The 13,311-nt window shown below is 44.4% G+C and overlaps 4 protein-coding genes across 4 annotated transcripts; 3 read left to right on the plus strand and 1 right to left on the minus strand.

Annotated features, from left to right (window-relative positions):
• Nucleotides 1-129: 129 nt before the first annotated feature.
• Nucleotides 130-5,108, minus strand: PAAG_11780 (VPS15 protein kinase; the record flags this gene model as incomplete). Its single annotated transcript, XM_002794317.2, has 3 exons — nt 130-4,657; nt 4,718-4,838; nt 4,895-5,108. 3 exons carry the CDS (start codon nt 5,106-5,108, stop codon nt 130-132), a joined length of 4,863 nt encoding a protein of 1,620 aa, XP_002794363.2.
• Nucleotides 5,109-5,959: 851 nt separating this feature from the next.
• On the plus strand, nt 5,960-6,193 carry PAAG_11781 (hypothetical protein; the record flags this gene model as incomplete). The annotated part of the gene is made up of 2 exons (XM_015847366.1): nt 5,960-6,069; nt 6,127-6,193. The coding sequence occupies 2 exons, from the start codon at nt 5,960-5,962 to the stop codon at nt 6,191-6,193; spliced, it is 177 nt and encodes a 58-aa protein (XP_015703057.1).
• A 148-nt stretch (nt 6,194-6,341) lies between these two features.
• PAAG_11782 (hypothetical protein) lies at nt 6,342-6,703 on the plus strand (the record flags this gene model as incomplete). Its single annotated transcript, XM_015847367.1, has 2 exons — nt 6,342-6,507; nt 6,603-6,703. The coding sequence occupies 2 exons, from the start codon at nt 6,342-6,344 to the stop codon at nt 6,701-6,703; spliced, it is 267 nt and encodes an 88-aa protein (XP_015703058.1).
• Nucleotides 6,704-10,548: 3,845 nt separating this feature from the next.
• PAAG_03958 (hypothetical protein) lies at nt 10,549-11,895 on the plus strand (the record flags this gene model as incomplete). The annotated part of the gene is made up of 3 exons (XM_002794319.1): nt 10,549-11,472; nt 11,541-11,614; nt 11,685-11,895. The coding sequence occupies 3 exons, from the start codon at nt 10,549-10,551 to the stop codon at nt 11,893-11,895; spliced, it is 1,209 nt and encodes a 402-aa protein (XP_002794365.1).
• Between the last annotated feature and the right edge of the window lie 1,416 nt (nt 11,896-13,311).

Below are 13,311 nucleotides of genomic sequence, written 5' to 3' on the forward strand. Positions count from 1 at the left end.
TTCTCGATCCTATCAAAGGTACGATTATTTGGTGTGAAGTTGAACAGGGATTTGATGTATAAGTATCGATTGCATGCTTGTATTTGAATTAAAGACCTGGCCTATACACGTAACCATTAACCCAGATATTTATTGAAATACATATACCATCCCACCACGATCCACACTGATAGTCATCCCATACGGAACTTCCAGGAGAGCAACATCAAGGATCGAATCGAGATGACTTTTCAGCAGCTGCTGCTGTTGCAAACTGATTACTGTACTCCTGGGAGGATGGCTAGCTTTCGCTGGTCCTGTCGCCGCATTTTTGCTTCCACGGGTTTTTGCGGAATCCAGGTCCTTGGCACTGCCATTAGATGACGTCCCGCCAGTAGGTACCCACTCAGTGGTTATTGCTAACGACGGAGTGGGGTGTGTTGTGTCATATCGTGGTTTTTGTGGAACTCCGTCAGGAACTACCCCCAGACCACTGATCACCATCGAAGCATCAGGATGTGTGACATCCCAGAGGCGGACTTTCCGATCCGATCCACCAGATATCAAAAAGCCGTATTTGGACCCATCCTGATTATTTTCAGGTACGTCAAGCCCAACTGCAAGGGCACGGATGTCGCCACCGCTAGATGAGCCAAGACCAGTCTCGTTTCCTAAGCTTGGCTCGACACCCGCAAACGACTGGGGATTGCTGGCAAATCGGCCCAGCATGCTTTCAGGTCGATCCTCATCGACACGCCACGGTTCATAGTTCTTCCAGCTAATATCCGCTACCAGGTTGGTGTTCTTCCTTGTGTTAGCTTTGGGCGAATCCTTGCTTCCATTAACGGGATTGGCAGCCGCAGACGCAGTGCGGTAAACCTCTCTACATTGGACTTTATCGATATCCCATACCATAATTTCGGAACCGTTGTTGCTACCTCCCACCACGCACACCCATCTACCTCGCCCTTTAAGCGGGTGGATAAGCAGCCGATGTATTGGGGTTCCGCCGGGAAGACCCCAGGATTTTACTCGTATGCGGAACCGCAGATCCCAGAGGTCAAGAATCCCGTGAGATGTGCCTAGGAGAAGCCAGTTGCGTTTCCTGTCCAGGCAAAATGTTGTGGGAGTTCCATGATGAACTGCGTTTTCGAGGGTATATAGAGGGGTCATCAATTTCATGTCTAACGCCAAGATTCGGGATCTATTCGTGGCTACAAAAAGGATAGAATGGGTTTCCGACCGATAATGTTCCATCCAAACGGCGTATTCACCTGAGTTATTTGAATGGAAAGAAAGGTTATAGTCGCGAACAATTTGTGGTTTCCCATATCGAACAGCATCATTAATACTGCGATAATCAACCCTAACAGCATGAATACTTCCATCAGTAGCTGCACTGACAAATGTGTGAGTGTTTTCGATGAATGTAACGCATTTCACTCTCGCATCATTGCTGTGGCGGTGGGTCTGTCGCGATCGCGGTGTAAGGTTTTTTTCTAGCCTCGTGGTATCCCAGATCTTCAAAGAACCATCATCTGAGGCTGTGACAAAAAACGCGTGGTCAGGGGCGACTGCAATGCGGTTTATGGGTCCACTGTGTTCACCGAACATTGCAACAAGGTTTCCTTGAGGCCTCCAGGGCTTTTCTGGTTCTTGGAAACTGGCTTTCTTGATGGGATGATGAGCGCTCACAGGGGAAACAGTAGGACCAAACTCAAATACATCAGTGGGACAATTCTCAGCAAACACCGCATCCAGGAGCTTGAGTATTGTAGGATCATTGCCACGGTACGTATGGTTTGTGCGATATTGTTGCTGCTGTGGCTCTGGTGGAACATTGACGTCCTGCACCATGGAGAGCGGCGATGGCCGGAATTGGTCTCTTTGAAAGGTTGCATCCACTTTACCGAAAGCATTCATGGATGTAGTTGACGTTTCAGCATATGCTTTGGTGGTTTCATTACGGTTGAGGAGGTTTATGGCAGAAGATCGACGATGAGGTTTGCCGTCCGGATGGGAAATGGCATGATTGTCAGAACCATTACGGTCCAACGAGGTATTACGTTCCGATACGGTTTCAGTTCGGTTTCTGAGGAAATTATCTCTTTGTTCTACATCAGATGGAGATGCTGACGAATCGTGCAACCCCGCACGGGGGTTCTTGGATGGCGACTCAGGTGAAACTGTATGGGGCACAGCAAGAGAGCTTACGCTTTCTACCCGCCTGCTGCCCTTGAGTGGGATGTTCTTACGGCGCGAACCAGGCGCTGCATTAATTGTGGTTGAGGCGTCAAGAAGTGCATCGGCAATTGTATGAACTTTTCTCTCTCCAGGTGCATCGGCTTTGTCAATGGATGATTGCTGCTGTTCCATCCCTTGATTTTTATCAAAGAAGACCGTTTGCGGAGTTACACCGTGTTGAGTTAAAGATATAATGTTGGATAGAGGCACCGTGGAACTGGTGTCTCCTTCTTTTGCCCGTCTCATCGCTACTCTCCATATGTACTCTTTGAGAGCCAATAGCTTGAATTCGTCATCCTGGGTCATCCCAATATTCTTCAATCGAGCGAGCCACTGCTCATCTTCTTCATTTTTGGTGAGAGCGTTAGACGAAAAGTTGCCGCTCCGTGGCCGCATTTTCCCTATACTTGGAGTAGGCGGACTTGCCAGAACAAATGTTCCATCTCGAGCAGCAGTTTTCCAGAAGAGGCCTTTTTCAGACTTGATTGCCCATATCAATAGCATATCATACACGCTTTTGGATAGCGGCTTTTTCAGCGCATCCAAAAGCTGGGTTTCCGATATGTCTGTTGTGTTGGTTTTGAGGAAAGGACGAACAAGGGGTGATATAATGGAATATGTATCGGCTGGGGAGAGGAACGTTGTTGAAGCCACAACAAATTGAACGGCGGCCTCACGTATCCATATGCTAGGATGGACGAAAAATCGTACCGCGATATGAAGGAGATCCCATGTCGTTGATCGTTGAAATAGCCCCAGTTTCGCCATACGAGCAAGAGAGCGAAGGACTCTCTCAATAACAAACTCCTCTGGGTCCGTCATTGATTGAACCATAAGTGGTAGAATAAATTCTTCTAAACTTATACTTCCAACATATGTTGCGACTCCAACCACTGCTTCAAAGAATGCGCACTTGAGTATCCAATCCTTATCATTCAAATAAGTATTGAGGTGGCTCAGAATAACCTCGTTTGTCTTCGGGTTACCAAAGAAGACACAAAGACTGGAGACAGATCCAAGGAAGGCCCGACGAACGGAAACATCATTATCCGTAAGGAGAGCCTTTGTATGAGCTTCGAAAAAGTCAAGAAGATCAACCTGAGCAACGTCGTAAAGATTATGGTAGGACACACCTTCCGTCCAACCTGCTTCTGTGCTTTCTGGGACAAGCGAACCCAGTCGGATGTCCGAGCGCAAGGTTTGAATCATATCTAATATCCGAACGGAGGATTGAGCGAGAGACGCAATGCAGGAAGCGTAGGTTGCCCTAACGATTGGGCTGGGATTTGAACTGAGGCTGGGTATAAATGGCTGGAGGCGGGGAAATATATACTCTGGGAAGATGTAAGCATTGACCGGGGAAACCACACGGACCATGGCGAGAAGTTGTGTTAACGTTCGGATTGCAGCCACTTTAACAATATCTGAACGATCAGTAAGTAGAAACATCACAAACGGCAGAATCCTATCTAGTTTTGCTTCATCGGGAACTCTTTCAGCGAAGGCCAACAGAATATCACAGGCTTTAACTCGAGTTGATGATTTTACAGTATTTCGTAGATTTGAAACAACAAGTGTGAGAAATATCAATGTCCCATCATCAGATTCAGGTTGTGGTTTCGAATATTGGTGGCCATGATTCGGTAAATCGAGTTGAAGGGGGAAATCGGGGTAGTTAAGTGATGGGTATGTGAGACTTGACCCGTCGATAGTAGGTTTAGCATTAACGCCCAGAAAATATGATATTTTGTCGAAATCCATATAGGTTTTGTCAATGCGCTCATCGGCTTCTCGCAGGTCACCAGGGCTGAGGCCAATACGAGCACCACCAGACGAGGGATCGGTAATGAGCCCCATGTATTGGTGAAGGAAGCTGTAGAAATATTCAGGAAAAGCTTTGTGGCGCCAGAAATTGAGGCATTCTTCAGCTGAGTATCTGGATTCCGGGTCGACACGGATCATATGAACGACTAAATCCCTTATATTGGCATCCTCTATCTTTGACAGATGGCTATGTTCTGGGTCATACTCCCCCTTTCGATATTTATACAACTGACTGAGGGTGAAAATCGGAGACTCGAGAAATAGTTCGGCAATGACGCAACCAGCACTAAATATATCCATTGCCCAGTTCATTCCCCTACCCTCAGGTTCTTCTCCCGTGACGAGAAATCTTTCAGGAGCTAAGTAACATGTCCGGCGGCCAGACGTATCGAAATAAAATGAAAAATCGGCCGGATTGTCTTCTGGAAGAAATGTTGGTTTAAATGACGACGAAAAATCCGATAAATATAACCAGTTCCAGGACGTTACGAGCAGATTCTCCGTCTTTATGTCTCCATGGAAGATATCATGGGAATGGCAATCCCGTAGAGCGCATAGTAGCTGGTACGCTAACCATTTCTTCTCGATATCTTCGAGGAATGGACGTGTGCTGTACAGGGTTAAACAGGACTGTATTTCATCATCAGAGGGGCGTTTGTTATGAACATACCTCATACGATCGTACAGTGAACTATGAATATATTGACGGACAAGATAACCTCCAGTCCCACTTTCCAGTATCCGCTGATACCCAAGGGCATTTGGAACTTGCTCTAGTATATCTCGTTCATCTACCCAAACTTAATTAGATTATGACAGCTGCTTCATCGCAGAAACAAACACGTACGTAGAATGGCCTTGACATAAGGATCCAGTTTCATGCTCGGATACGGCTTTATTATCACCTTAACAAAAACGAGACCATTTCTATGTCGGGCACGAATGCTCTTCATGAACCTAGCCGTTCCCAAGGATTTTTCGTATACGAGGTCCGCGAGCTCTGGCACATCGATGCCGGCAGAGCCAGCTGACAAAGTGGTGATGGAATAGCCCTGTCCCATGGTGTCGTTAGGAGCTCAGGGTCGTTAGGAGCTCAAGTATTATCAACACCCCAAGTGGCAGCCTGAAAGCATGTTGCCTGTCCTATGCCTTGATGTATTTGAGTTTATAAAGTCTTCTTTGGTATTTCACGAATCTTTGCCAGTAGGCGTGACGTCATAAGCATCGCATTTAAAGCACCGGAACGGGTGCAGATGCTCGTCACGTCGAAATAGCCCTTGATATGCTGGACCACGCCATATGATGCTTGAAGATGCGCAGGCCGGTATGACGTTGGAACTTGGTGATCCAGATCTGCTTAGCTAAGCAAAACACTCATGTGATAACTAACTAGTTAACGAGTGTATCGTCGTTGTATCTTACGCTAATTATCGCAGACTTTGGGCGTCTCCATCGTAACAACTGTATTAAAACAACCAAATCTCTCTTTTGGAATAGCCGCATCCAACTCGTCCCCGATTAACGTGGAACCAAATACAATTCCATCTGGGAACTAAACCCCAAAATTGTTTTGCAAACGCCATCAAGGATAATGCATAGAGATATTGGAAATATATTTCTAAGATATTATCTGACGGCATCAATTTCCACTTCATATATCCAATGGGATTCCCGTATTGGTTTATTGGAATGGTCTTTCAGACTGCCGTGCCACCCTGCCGTAAATTTCTTCGGTAATGTCTTGAACGGACAAGTGAGCTAATGTGCAAATATCAGTGCCCAAGGTTCATCGGACTCTTGTTGAAATGGAATCAGCAGGAATAACTTGAGGAAAGTTATATATATAGTGCTCTGAATTGTTATAGAAGTTGTTTGATGTGGCCTGCACAATCCGTCCAGACGCATCGAAACTATGTCCCGACCAGACAGTTTGTCGATATTTCTACCAGATAATGATTCATTTGAACTCCCTATGATTGCTGATGACAAGCCCGTTGCCCCAATCATAAAGAAGCTCTCAGAGTATGTTTTCAGCTCCGAAAATCTTGGTAGTTGGAAGATATACTGATACGATTTTAGCTCTATTATACAAGCAATTCCAGTTGCCCCTTACAGTTTTGACCAAATGTGGGCAACAACTGCTTGACTCCTTTGAAAATGCCTCTCACTATCGTTGCTGGACGGTCCACAATCCTATCGTTTATATAAGCTTTAAAGTTTGTATATGTCCACGTATTCCGCCTGTTGCTGGAACAGAGCAGCACTGACAACCACCAGGATTCTAAACTGGGATGATGGCTATTGGGATCTTAACGAGAGTCGAGGATATGCTTGAGAGTTTGTGGTTTGGCAACTCTTTAACATACCCTCTCGACGAACTTCTCGAGGCATATACTCTGAGGATGTCTAGGTTTGATACTGAAGCCTATGCAATAGGATCGTGCAGAGAGCCTCATATAGGTAAGATCTAGTTGGCCATGAACGCCGGCCTTTCTTCCTGCATTCCTCACTGGTTTCACGACTCTTGGCATATGGGACAAAAAAAATTAATAAAGGGTCTCTCGGAAATAACAATAACACCGGCACCAATTCCTCGGAAGGAGATCTTGAAGCCGACGTATATTCCATATTTTCGAGTGTCAATGCGAAATTGTAACAATTGCAAACTCAAAAGGTTTTATCTCAGTCTATTATCCAGTAATATGTCAATAATCTATGGACTGGAGCAATATTATTATAGGATTCTCTCAATGTCCACTTGAAAGAAAAACCACGGCTGTTCCACAAAGGGAACCATTTATTATACCAAGGAAAAAATGATTTGAGTCAAGCTCTTCCCCGCTGTCAACTTGTGCATGCGTGATTGACCAATCCGTATTCGAGGCTGCGTGTTCCATTCCACCAGAAATCATTTGAGACTCTCTTTTTTTGCTGTCGTTCCTCGCTTTATACTCTTCAGTTCTTATGGCACGGAATCCTTTTTGAACCAGCCTTGTTGAAGTACTCATATACGTTTGGATTTCCGCATTTTCATGCGACGAAATTAGTAGCATACGGGAGCCATGAATTACATTCTATCAAATGAATTTTTGGAGCCTGTGGGAGCTAGGAATCATTGGGACGGGGCTTGCATTACTCATTGCTTGTGAGTTCATCTCCCACTGCTTAAGGCATCATAATGAATCGTTCTCCCTGCCGTTTTGGGTCTCACCGCCCTAGACATCTTGATGAATCTCATTCCCTTCCGTTTCGGGCGCTTTTACGATCAGGAGATGTGGCTCAGTGTTGTATGATTACTGTTAATGGCAGACTCTGCTGCGCATATATGATTAAAGATACGCGCGCTTCTTGCTAACGGGGATTTTCGAAGTCGTCATTAGTTGGAGTCAGGGAAGTACCTACGTCACAGATCACAGACATATCTTTCGATATCCTATCGTTAAAAGGCTTATTTTTAGTTCCAAGACAGATTTGAGCATCTGTCAAAATGTATACCACACGTCATTGAATCTGACCGGTTATTGGAGGATCTGCTCGTTGATGAGCCTGAATTCAACTTCGGTAGCTTGGTGAGTAACTCCCGCCACCCCCGACTTTGACCACTGCTTCATCCGGCCCATTTACGCTAGAACTGATTATGCATAGATACCCGTACTCAAGGACATGGTAGCCTAGTTGTTCAACACTGGAAATGTATCCGTCGGTCATATCTGGTGCTAATCCTATGAGCTGTGGGTTAGACGAAGGCTTTCCTAAAATTTCTCCCTGTGGTGGCTATTCTTTACATTGGTATCACGCCTCATCCACCCGCTCGTTGAGAACGCAGCAGAAATTTGAGTAATGAAGGCAGTTGATAGACTGCTCACATATTATCTACGTTTTCTCTCCACTTTCACAATGTTGTCTTGGGATAACTCTCAGCAGATGTCGTGGATGTTAGTCAAAGCTTCCTTTGGATATGACCGTCAAATGTTCCTTGAGTGAATTTCGGACTGGCGGGGGTAGTTTTCAAAGCCCATCACTAACAGATGCCATGATAATAATGACATTTAAATGCTCGAACTCTCTCGAATATGTATAAGATGATCGTCAAACCCTTTCTTCACATCCCGCCAAGCATTGACCGCTTTATGCAAAGGGGAAAGTGGCTGAAATGATTGGATATTAGGACATCGCTCAGGATGTAAGGTTGATGCCCAGAACCGTTGTTGCTGCAGCCCAGTTTACAATGACGGGGATATTTTCACAATCCATTGGCTGTTGCGATTAGGTGATTTTGACACTAACAACGCTAATTGTTTGCTTTGCGGATTTTCACTCATCCATAAGCCTCTACCTACCTCTAGCTGGTGTGAGATAACTACATCACACTCTACACCACATCACTTTTCCAAGAGCAAGTCACATCATTCCTTGAATCCTCACCCACTGGCAGTACCAACATCATCTGCTAGCAGCATTATGTTGGCCTATCAATATTTTTGTTTTTTGTCACTTGCGTCATTATTTTGACTTTTGTGGCTGCAGCATTTCCTTGCAAACTCAAAGTCGAATATGCCTAGTGACCAAGTTCACAAATTCATCTACGCTGGTATTCGTCTGTATGATGAATATTCTTTGATATTTTCAGTTTCTAGTCTGATGGGTTTGAGCCTAGCAGAGGTGAGGAAACATATTTTTAGTCAGACACATGGAGATGAATCTGTTAACCTATAGATCATGACACATACCCGAAAAAAATATCTTTTTCAGTCAGACTCATTTATTGTGCGCAGTCCACCCCGCAAACCGTGTCAGCAACTTGCATCTAAACCTAGACTTTCCGTTATGTGCTGGAAGCGTGAACTCCCCGGTGTCTAACTGAACTCTCTGCCCCCATTGGTAAGTTATAATTTGCCAATACCTGTCCTGACTGTATATAGATGTGGTAGGATGGCAAGTCCAACAAGTACGACCTCACATGATTCACTGCAAGAATCTGATACCTCTCCTTGCATTCGCCCTCTCTGACTACTCTTACCTTCTGGATCGATATGCTAGGTCCGGATAACACTCTTGAAGGTAACTCACTCTCCATATTTTAGCTATTATTCTTGCATATGAGAACAGTAGACGCTATGTGGCTCGGCGAAAACAATTCCCCAATGTCCACCCTCGTCGTCCCGTCCATTTTCTCGCATTCAAGTGAGGGTTCCAGCACACAAATTATCTACTCGTCGTCGTCAAGGCTTTTCCCGCCGTGTTCTTTTGCAGGGAAAAGATATTTTAAAGCCAGTTCCCGCTCTGCGCCAAGAGAAGTGGATCACGGATCCATTGCGGCCCCAGTTCGCCTGACAGACATGGTTGAAGTTGTGGATAACATCTGCAGCCCGATCGATCAGTTGGCAGCAACCATTTCCCCGTGGAATCATTGAAATTTGAGTATTTTAACGCCAGAACAAAAAGCAATTATGGCTAATACATCTGATGTCGGATATGCACAAAATGTATACACAGCATTTTCAATATGCTTGGTAAGGATAACTTCTCTCTCCCTGGTAGATACATTTCCTGGATATCCTAGCACGCCCTGTGTTGCGTGGCGGTTCCGGAATTTTCCACACATATTTCACCCACTCATTTTTGACAAGTTATATTTAAATCTATCCACTTGTACGCGCCTCGCGCCTCTCTTCATGTTCAGCAGATCTCCCGCATATATACTCCACCCGCTATGTTTTTCATTTTGAATTTCTGCAACGCCGACAGACGGAGAAGAGCCTGTCTAGTTGAGTAAAGTGTTGAGAAGATCATTGGGTTGCTTGAACCGATACAACACCAAAAGAGGCCCCTCTACCTGTTCCCTCGTTTAAATCTCACAGTTTTTCCAATCCACCTATTGCTGCCCAGGAATTTCTCCAACTAATTAACCCATTGCCTGTGTTTTGGACTGTGAGATAAGGCGCATGCGCATACCGTACTGTCGGGTCCGTCTATGCCATTTTAGTTTCCAGCCGAATTCTTTAGGCTCGCTGCAAGCAAATGTATTTTACAGTACATACAGATAGCGGTGGCAGGACGTTCATTCAACTTCTCATATTGTCTTTTGCATGTTTTATGCAGGGTTTTTTCTTCACGCTCGTCCTTTCGACTCGCTCGTGCATCGCTCTATCTCTCCACATGCCATGGTACCTAACCAAACCATAGGACTCAGGGGTGGTTATCTGGCCGCTGGGGTCGATGCCCTATCCAGGGTTTTATTTTTATTTTATAATTATTATTCTTTTTATTCTGCTTTCCCAAATTTCTCACTTGTTTTCTTTTTGTTCATTTGGTATTTTATTTCTTGTCCCGCTACATACACCAGTTCCTCACTACAGAGTTTCGCTCCAACCATTGCTTACTTTACTACCGCTTCACTATCAATATATTTTCACTTGTCCTGTGAACATATTTTTTTTGCTACTGCTCTATATTTTGCTCAAGATCTGTTGTCGTCATTGTATTCGATCTCTGCCAGTTATGGACCTCACTCCTAGGTCTCATGCGATACACTCTCTGCACTTCTATACATCTGCCTGTCATCCCATAGCTGTCAATGCCTCCTCTCCTTACCCTACTCCTCCCCAAAGCTGTGCGCAAAAGGAAGTCCTCTCAGCCGATTCGCCTGCGACTGCTGGGCTTGGTATTTTCAGTCCCTCGCAAATATTTATGTGCTCACCGTCTCAGTCGCTTCTACAACCGCCTCAAGTATGGCAACGTGAATGTGGCTCAAGTCACGCTTTTTCTCCCATGGGAGCGATATCAGACCTTCTTCCATTTGAAGAGGCTCAATCGATTGTACATGGTACACAACTTCATTCGGCTACCTCAATGCTATACTCGAGTCCCGCACATCGTGAATTGGTGGGCAACGCAATGATGCAGCGATTTGTGGCCTCATATCATAGTGGTCTTCACTATCAGCCAGTTCCAGTTTCGAGACAGGGAACAGAGTTTTCCATGTCTCAGCAGCATCAGCAGCACCAGCAGATGGGCTGTACCATACCTTGGAACTTAGGCCGTGATTCTAATGCTATACTTTATGAACTCGAAGGCAGCGCAGAGAACACAAACGTGGAGAATCACAACAGCGAAAGACTCATGATAAATAATAGGATTCTTAAAATCCCTCTAGGATCTTCGCGCTCACATGTGGCAGTCTCTCATGGCGACGCAGGTAAAGTTCAGTCTAGTGGTATCAGGAAACAAGCAAGGAGAAATCCATACGGAACGGCTGGGAAATATACATGTGAGAAATGTGGAATGAAATTCACCAGGAATTCGAACTGCAAATCGCACATGAAAATCCATGATCCGAATCGAAAGTTCCCTTACAAATGTGCTGCTCCCCAGTGCACGCAAAAATTTACTCGGAAAACTGACCTTGAAAGACATGTCGATAGTGTATGTTTCTCCGATTTATCTAGCATTCTCTTCTGTCCGAAAGAAAATATGTTGATATTCATTTCTAGGTGCATAGAAAACTAAGACAGCATGGTTGTGATCAATGTGGCCACTACTTTGCTCGTCAGGACACACTTAAAAGGTGAGAAGACATCAGTGCATTCATTCTGTTATTGTGCAAAATTCACAGGATATTGAAGTCAATTCTATAGACATCGCGAGGATGGGTGCAGAAGAGAGCTTCGTCAAGCTCAACGCCAAACTGCGGATCTTACAGTTGTGGTTGATCTTATCGAACCCCCTCCTGTCCCATACGGCGATCCCATATCTACATATCCCGAAACAGATGACCAAAAGTTAAATACCTCGTACCTTTCGCCATACCTCGATGATACGGCCAATGCATATCCACAATATTTGTGAAAATATCCAATTATTTGTTTCGTTTTCTGTACTCTTTTTTTCTTTTCTTCTCTCTCTCTCTCTCTTTCTTTCTGTTTTTTTTTTTTTTTTTTTTTTTTTTTTTTTTTTTTTTTTTTTTTTTTTGGCAAAGAGAAAAGCGTAAATTCCCACCCATGGGCCAAAGGGAAACCCCTTTTTGACTCTTAAAACCTGTCACACAAAGACCACTGCTGTGATTATCGCATGGTATATTGTGTACCGTGGGTGGTTGCTTGTGATGTCAATGCTTATTTCAGTTTTATATTTTCTGGTCCCCATGGCTTTCAGCAGTACACTGTATATTGGTTTTGTTTTGTTAATTTATTGTTATTTATTGTTGTTTTATTTTTGATCTCCCTTTTTCTGGTTATATCTATGAAAATGTAGGTGTCACAAATAAGACCACGGCACAGGAAATCAGGGAGCGGAGCAAAGACGGTTATGGTGTGGAATTCCAGTTGATGGTTCATACTTTTGGTGCCTTGCATTCTTGGCCCGAGGCCACGTTATGGTTTGCTTTGCATAACCTGTTGCTTTTAACTTTCTTTTCTTTTCTTTTTTAATTCTTGTACCTTTATTTCGTAATGCAATTTTCTCAACTCTATTTAGATTGTATGCTTCAATTTGATTTAAGCTCCTGAAACTTTCTTCTGCATGTCCAATATCCACTTATCTGAAAGTTCATCAGTCCCCCTCTCGGGTAATCCTATCCGAAAGCCACATTCTGTTGGCTCACAAAGTGGCCAACCCCAATGGCCATCACAATGCAGCGGATTTTGTAGAAGCATGTGTGACGGTATGCTACAATCTGAAACTACAATTTGTTGTACATTGCTTGCTTGACGTTAGGGATCTGATCATCTCGAGAGATGTGGTCTAGATTTCTTTCCAAATCACAAGAAAAATCATATATAGGGGAGCGGGCCGAGTTCTTGCTTCATTGATATGGGCTGTATAAACTATTTCTCGGTTAGCAAGATAATTATTTTTCTTTCATCGTATCTAGAATTGACATTTGATCGTAGGAATAACTTTCATCCCAGCCAATCGATTTTCCGGCCGGGATCTGCATGCATCCCTTGCTCCCCGGATCCATTCCCGTATTCTTGCTGGTTCAACGATCGTTCTTTTGGTTCAGACTAAGCGCCTTCATAGGACGGCCCGTTTGTGGCTTCTCATGATTCCTGATGATCGTGATCGATAACTGTCCCCGCCCCCAACTAACATCACAAGGCCCAAAGCATGAGGAAAGTGATAGCACGGCCAGTGCAACAGGGGCAAAATATGTATGTGGGGTCTGGGCCAGTAACTATTGAAAGAGACAATAAGTACTGCAGTACTTGGAGTCCAAAGAGAATGTGTAAATCAAGACCGTTGATGGGGAGGAAATAAAAATAA

Source organism: Paracoccidioides lutzii (genome assembly GCF_000150705.2).
Source record: "Paracoccidioides lutzii Pb01 unplaced genomic scaffold supercont2.9, whole genome shotgun sequence".
Taxonomy (NCBI): domain Eukaryota; kingdom Fungi; phylum Ascomycota; class Eurotiomycetes; order Onygenales; family Ajellomycetaceae; genus Paracoccidioides; species Paracoccidioides lutzii.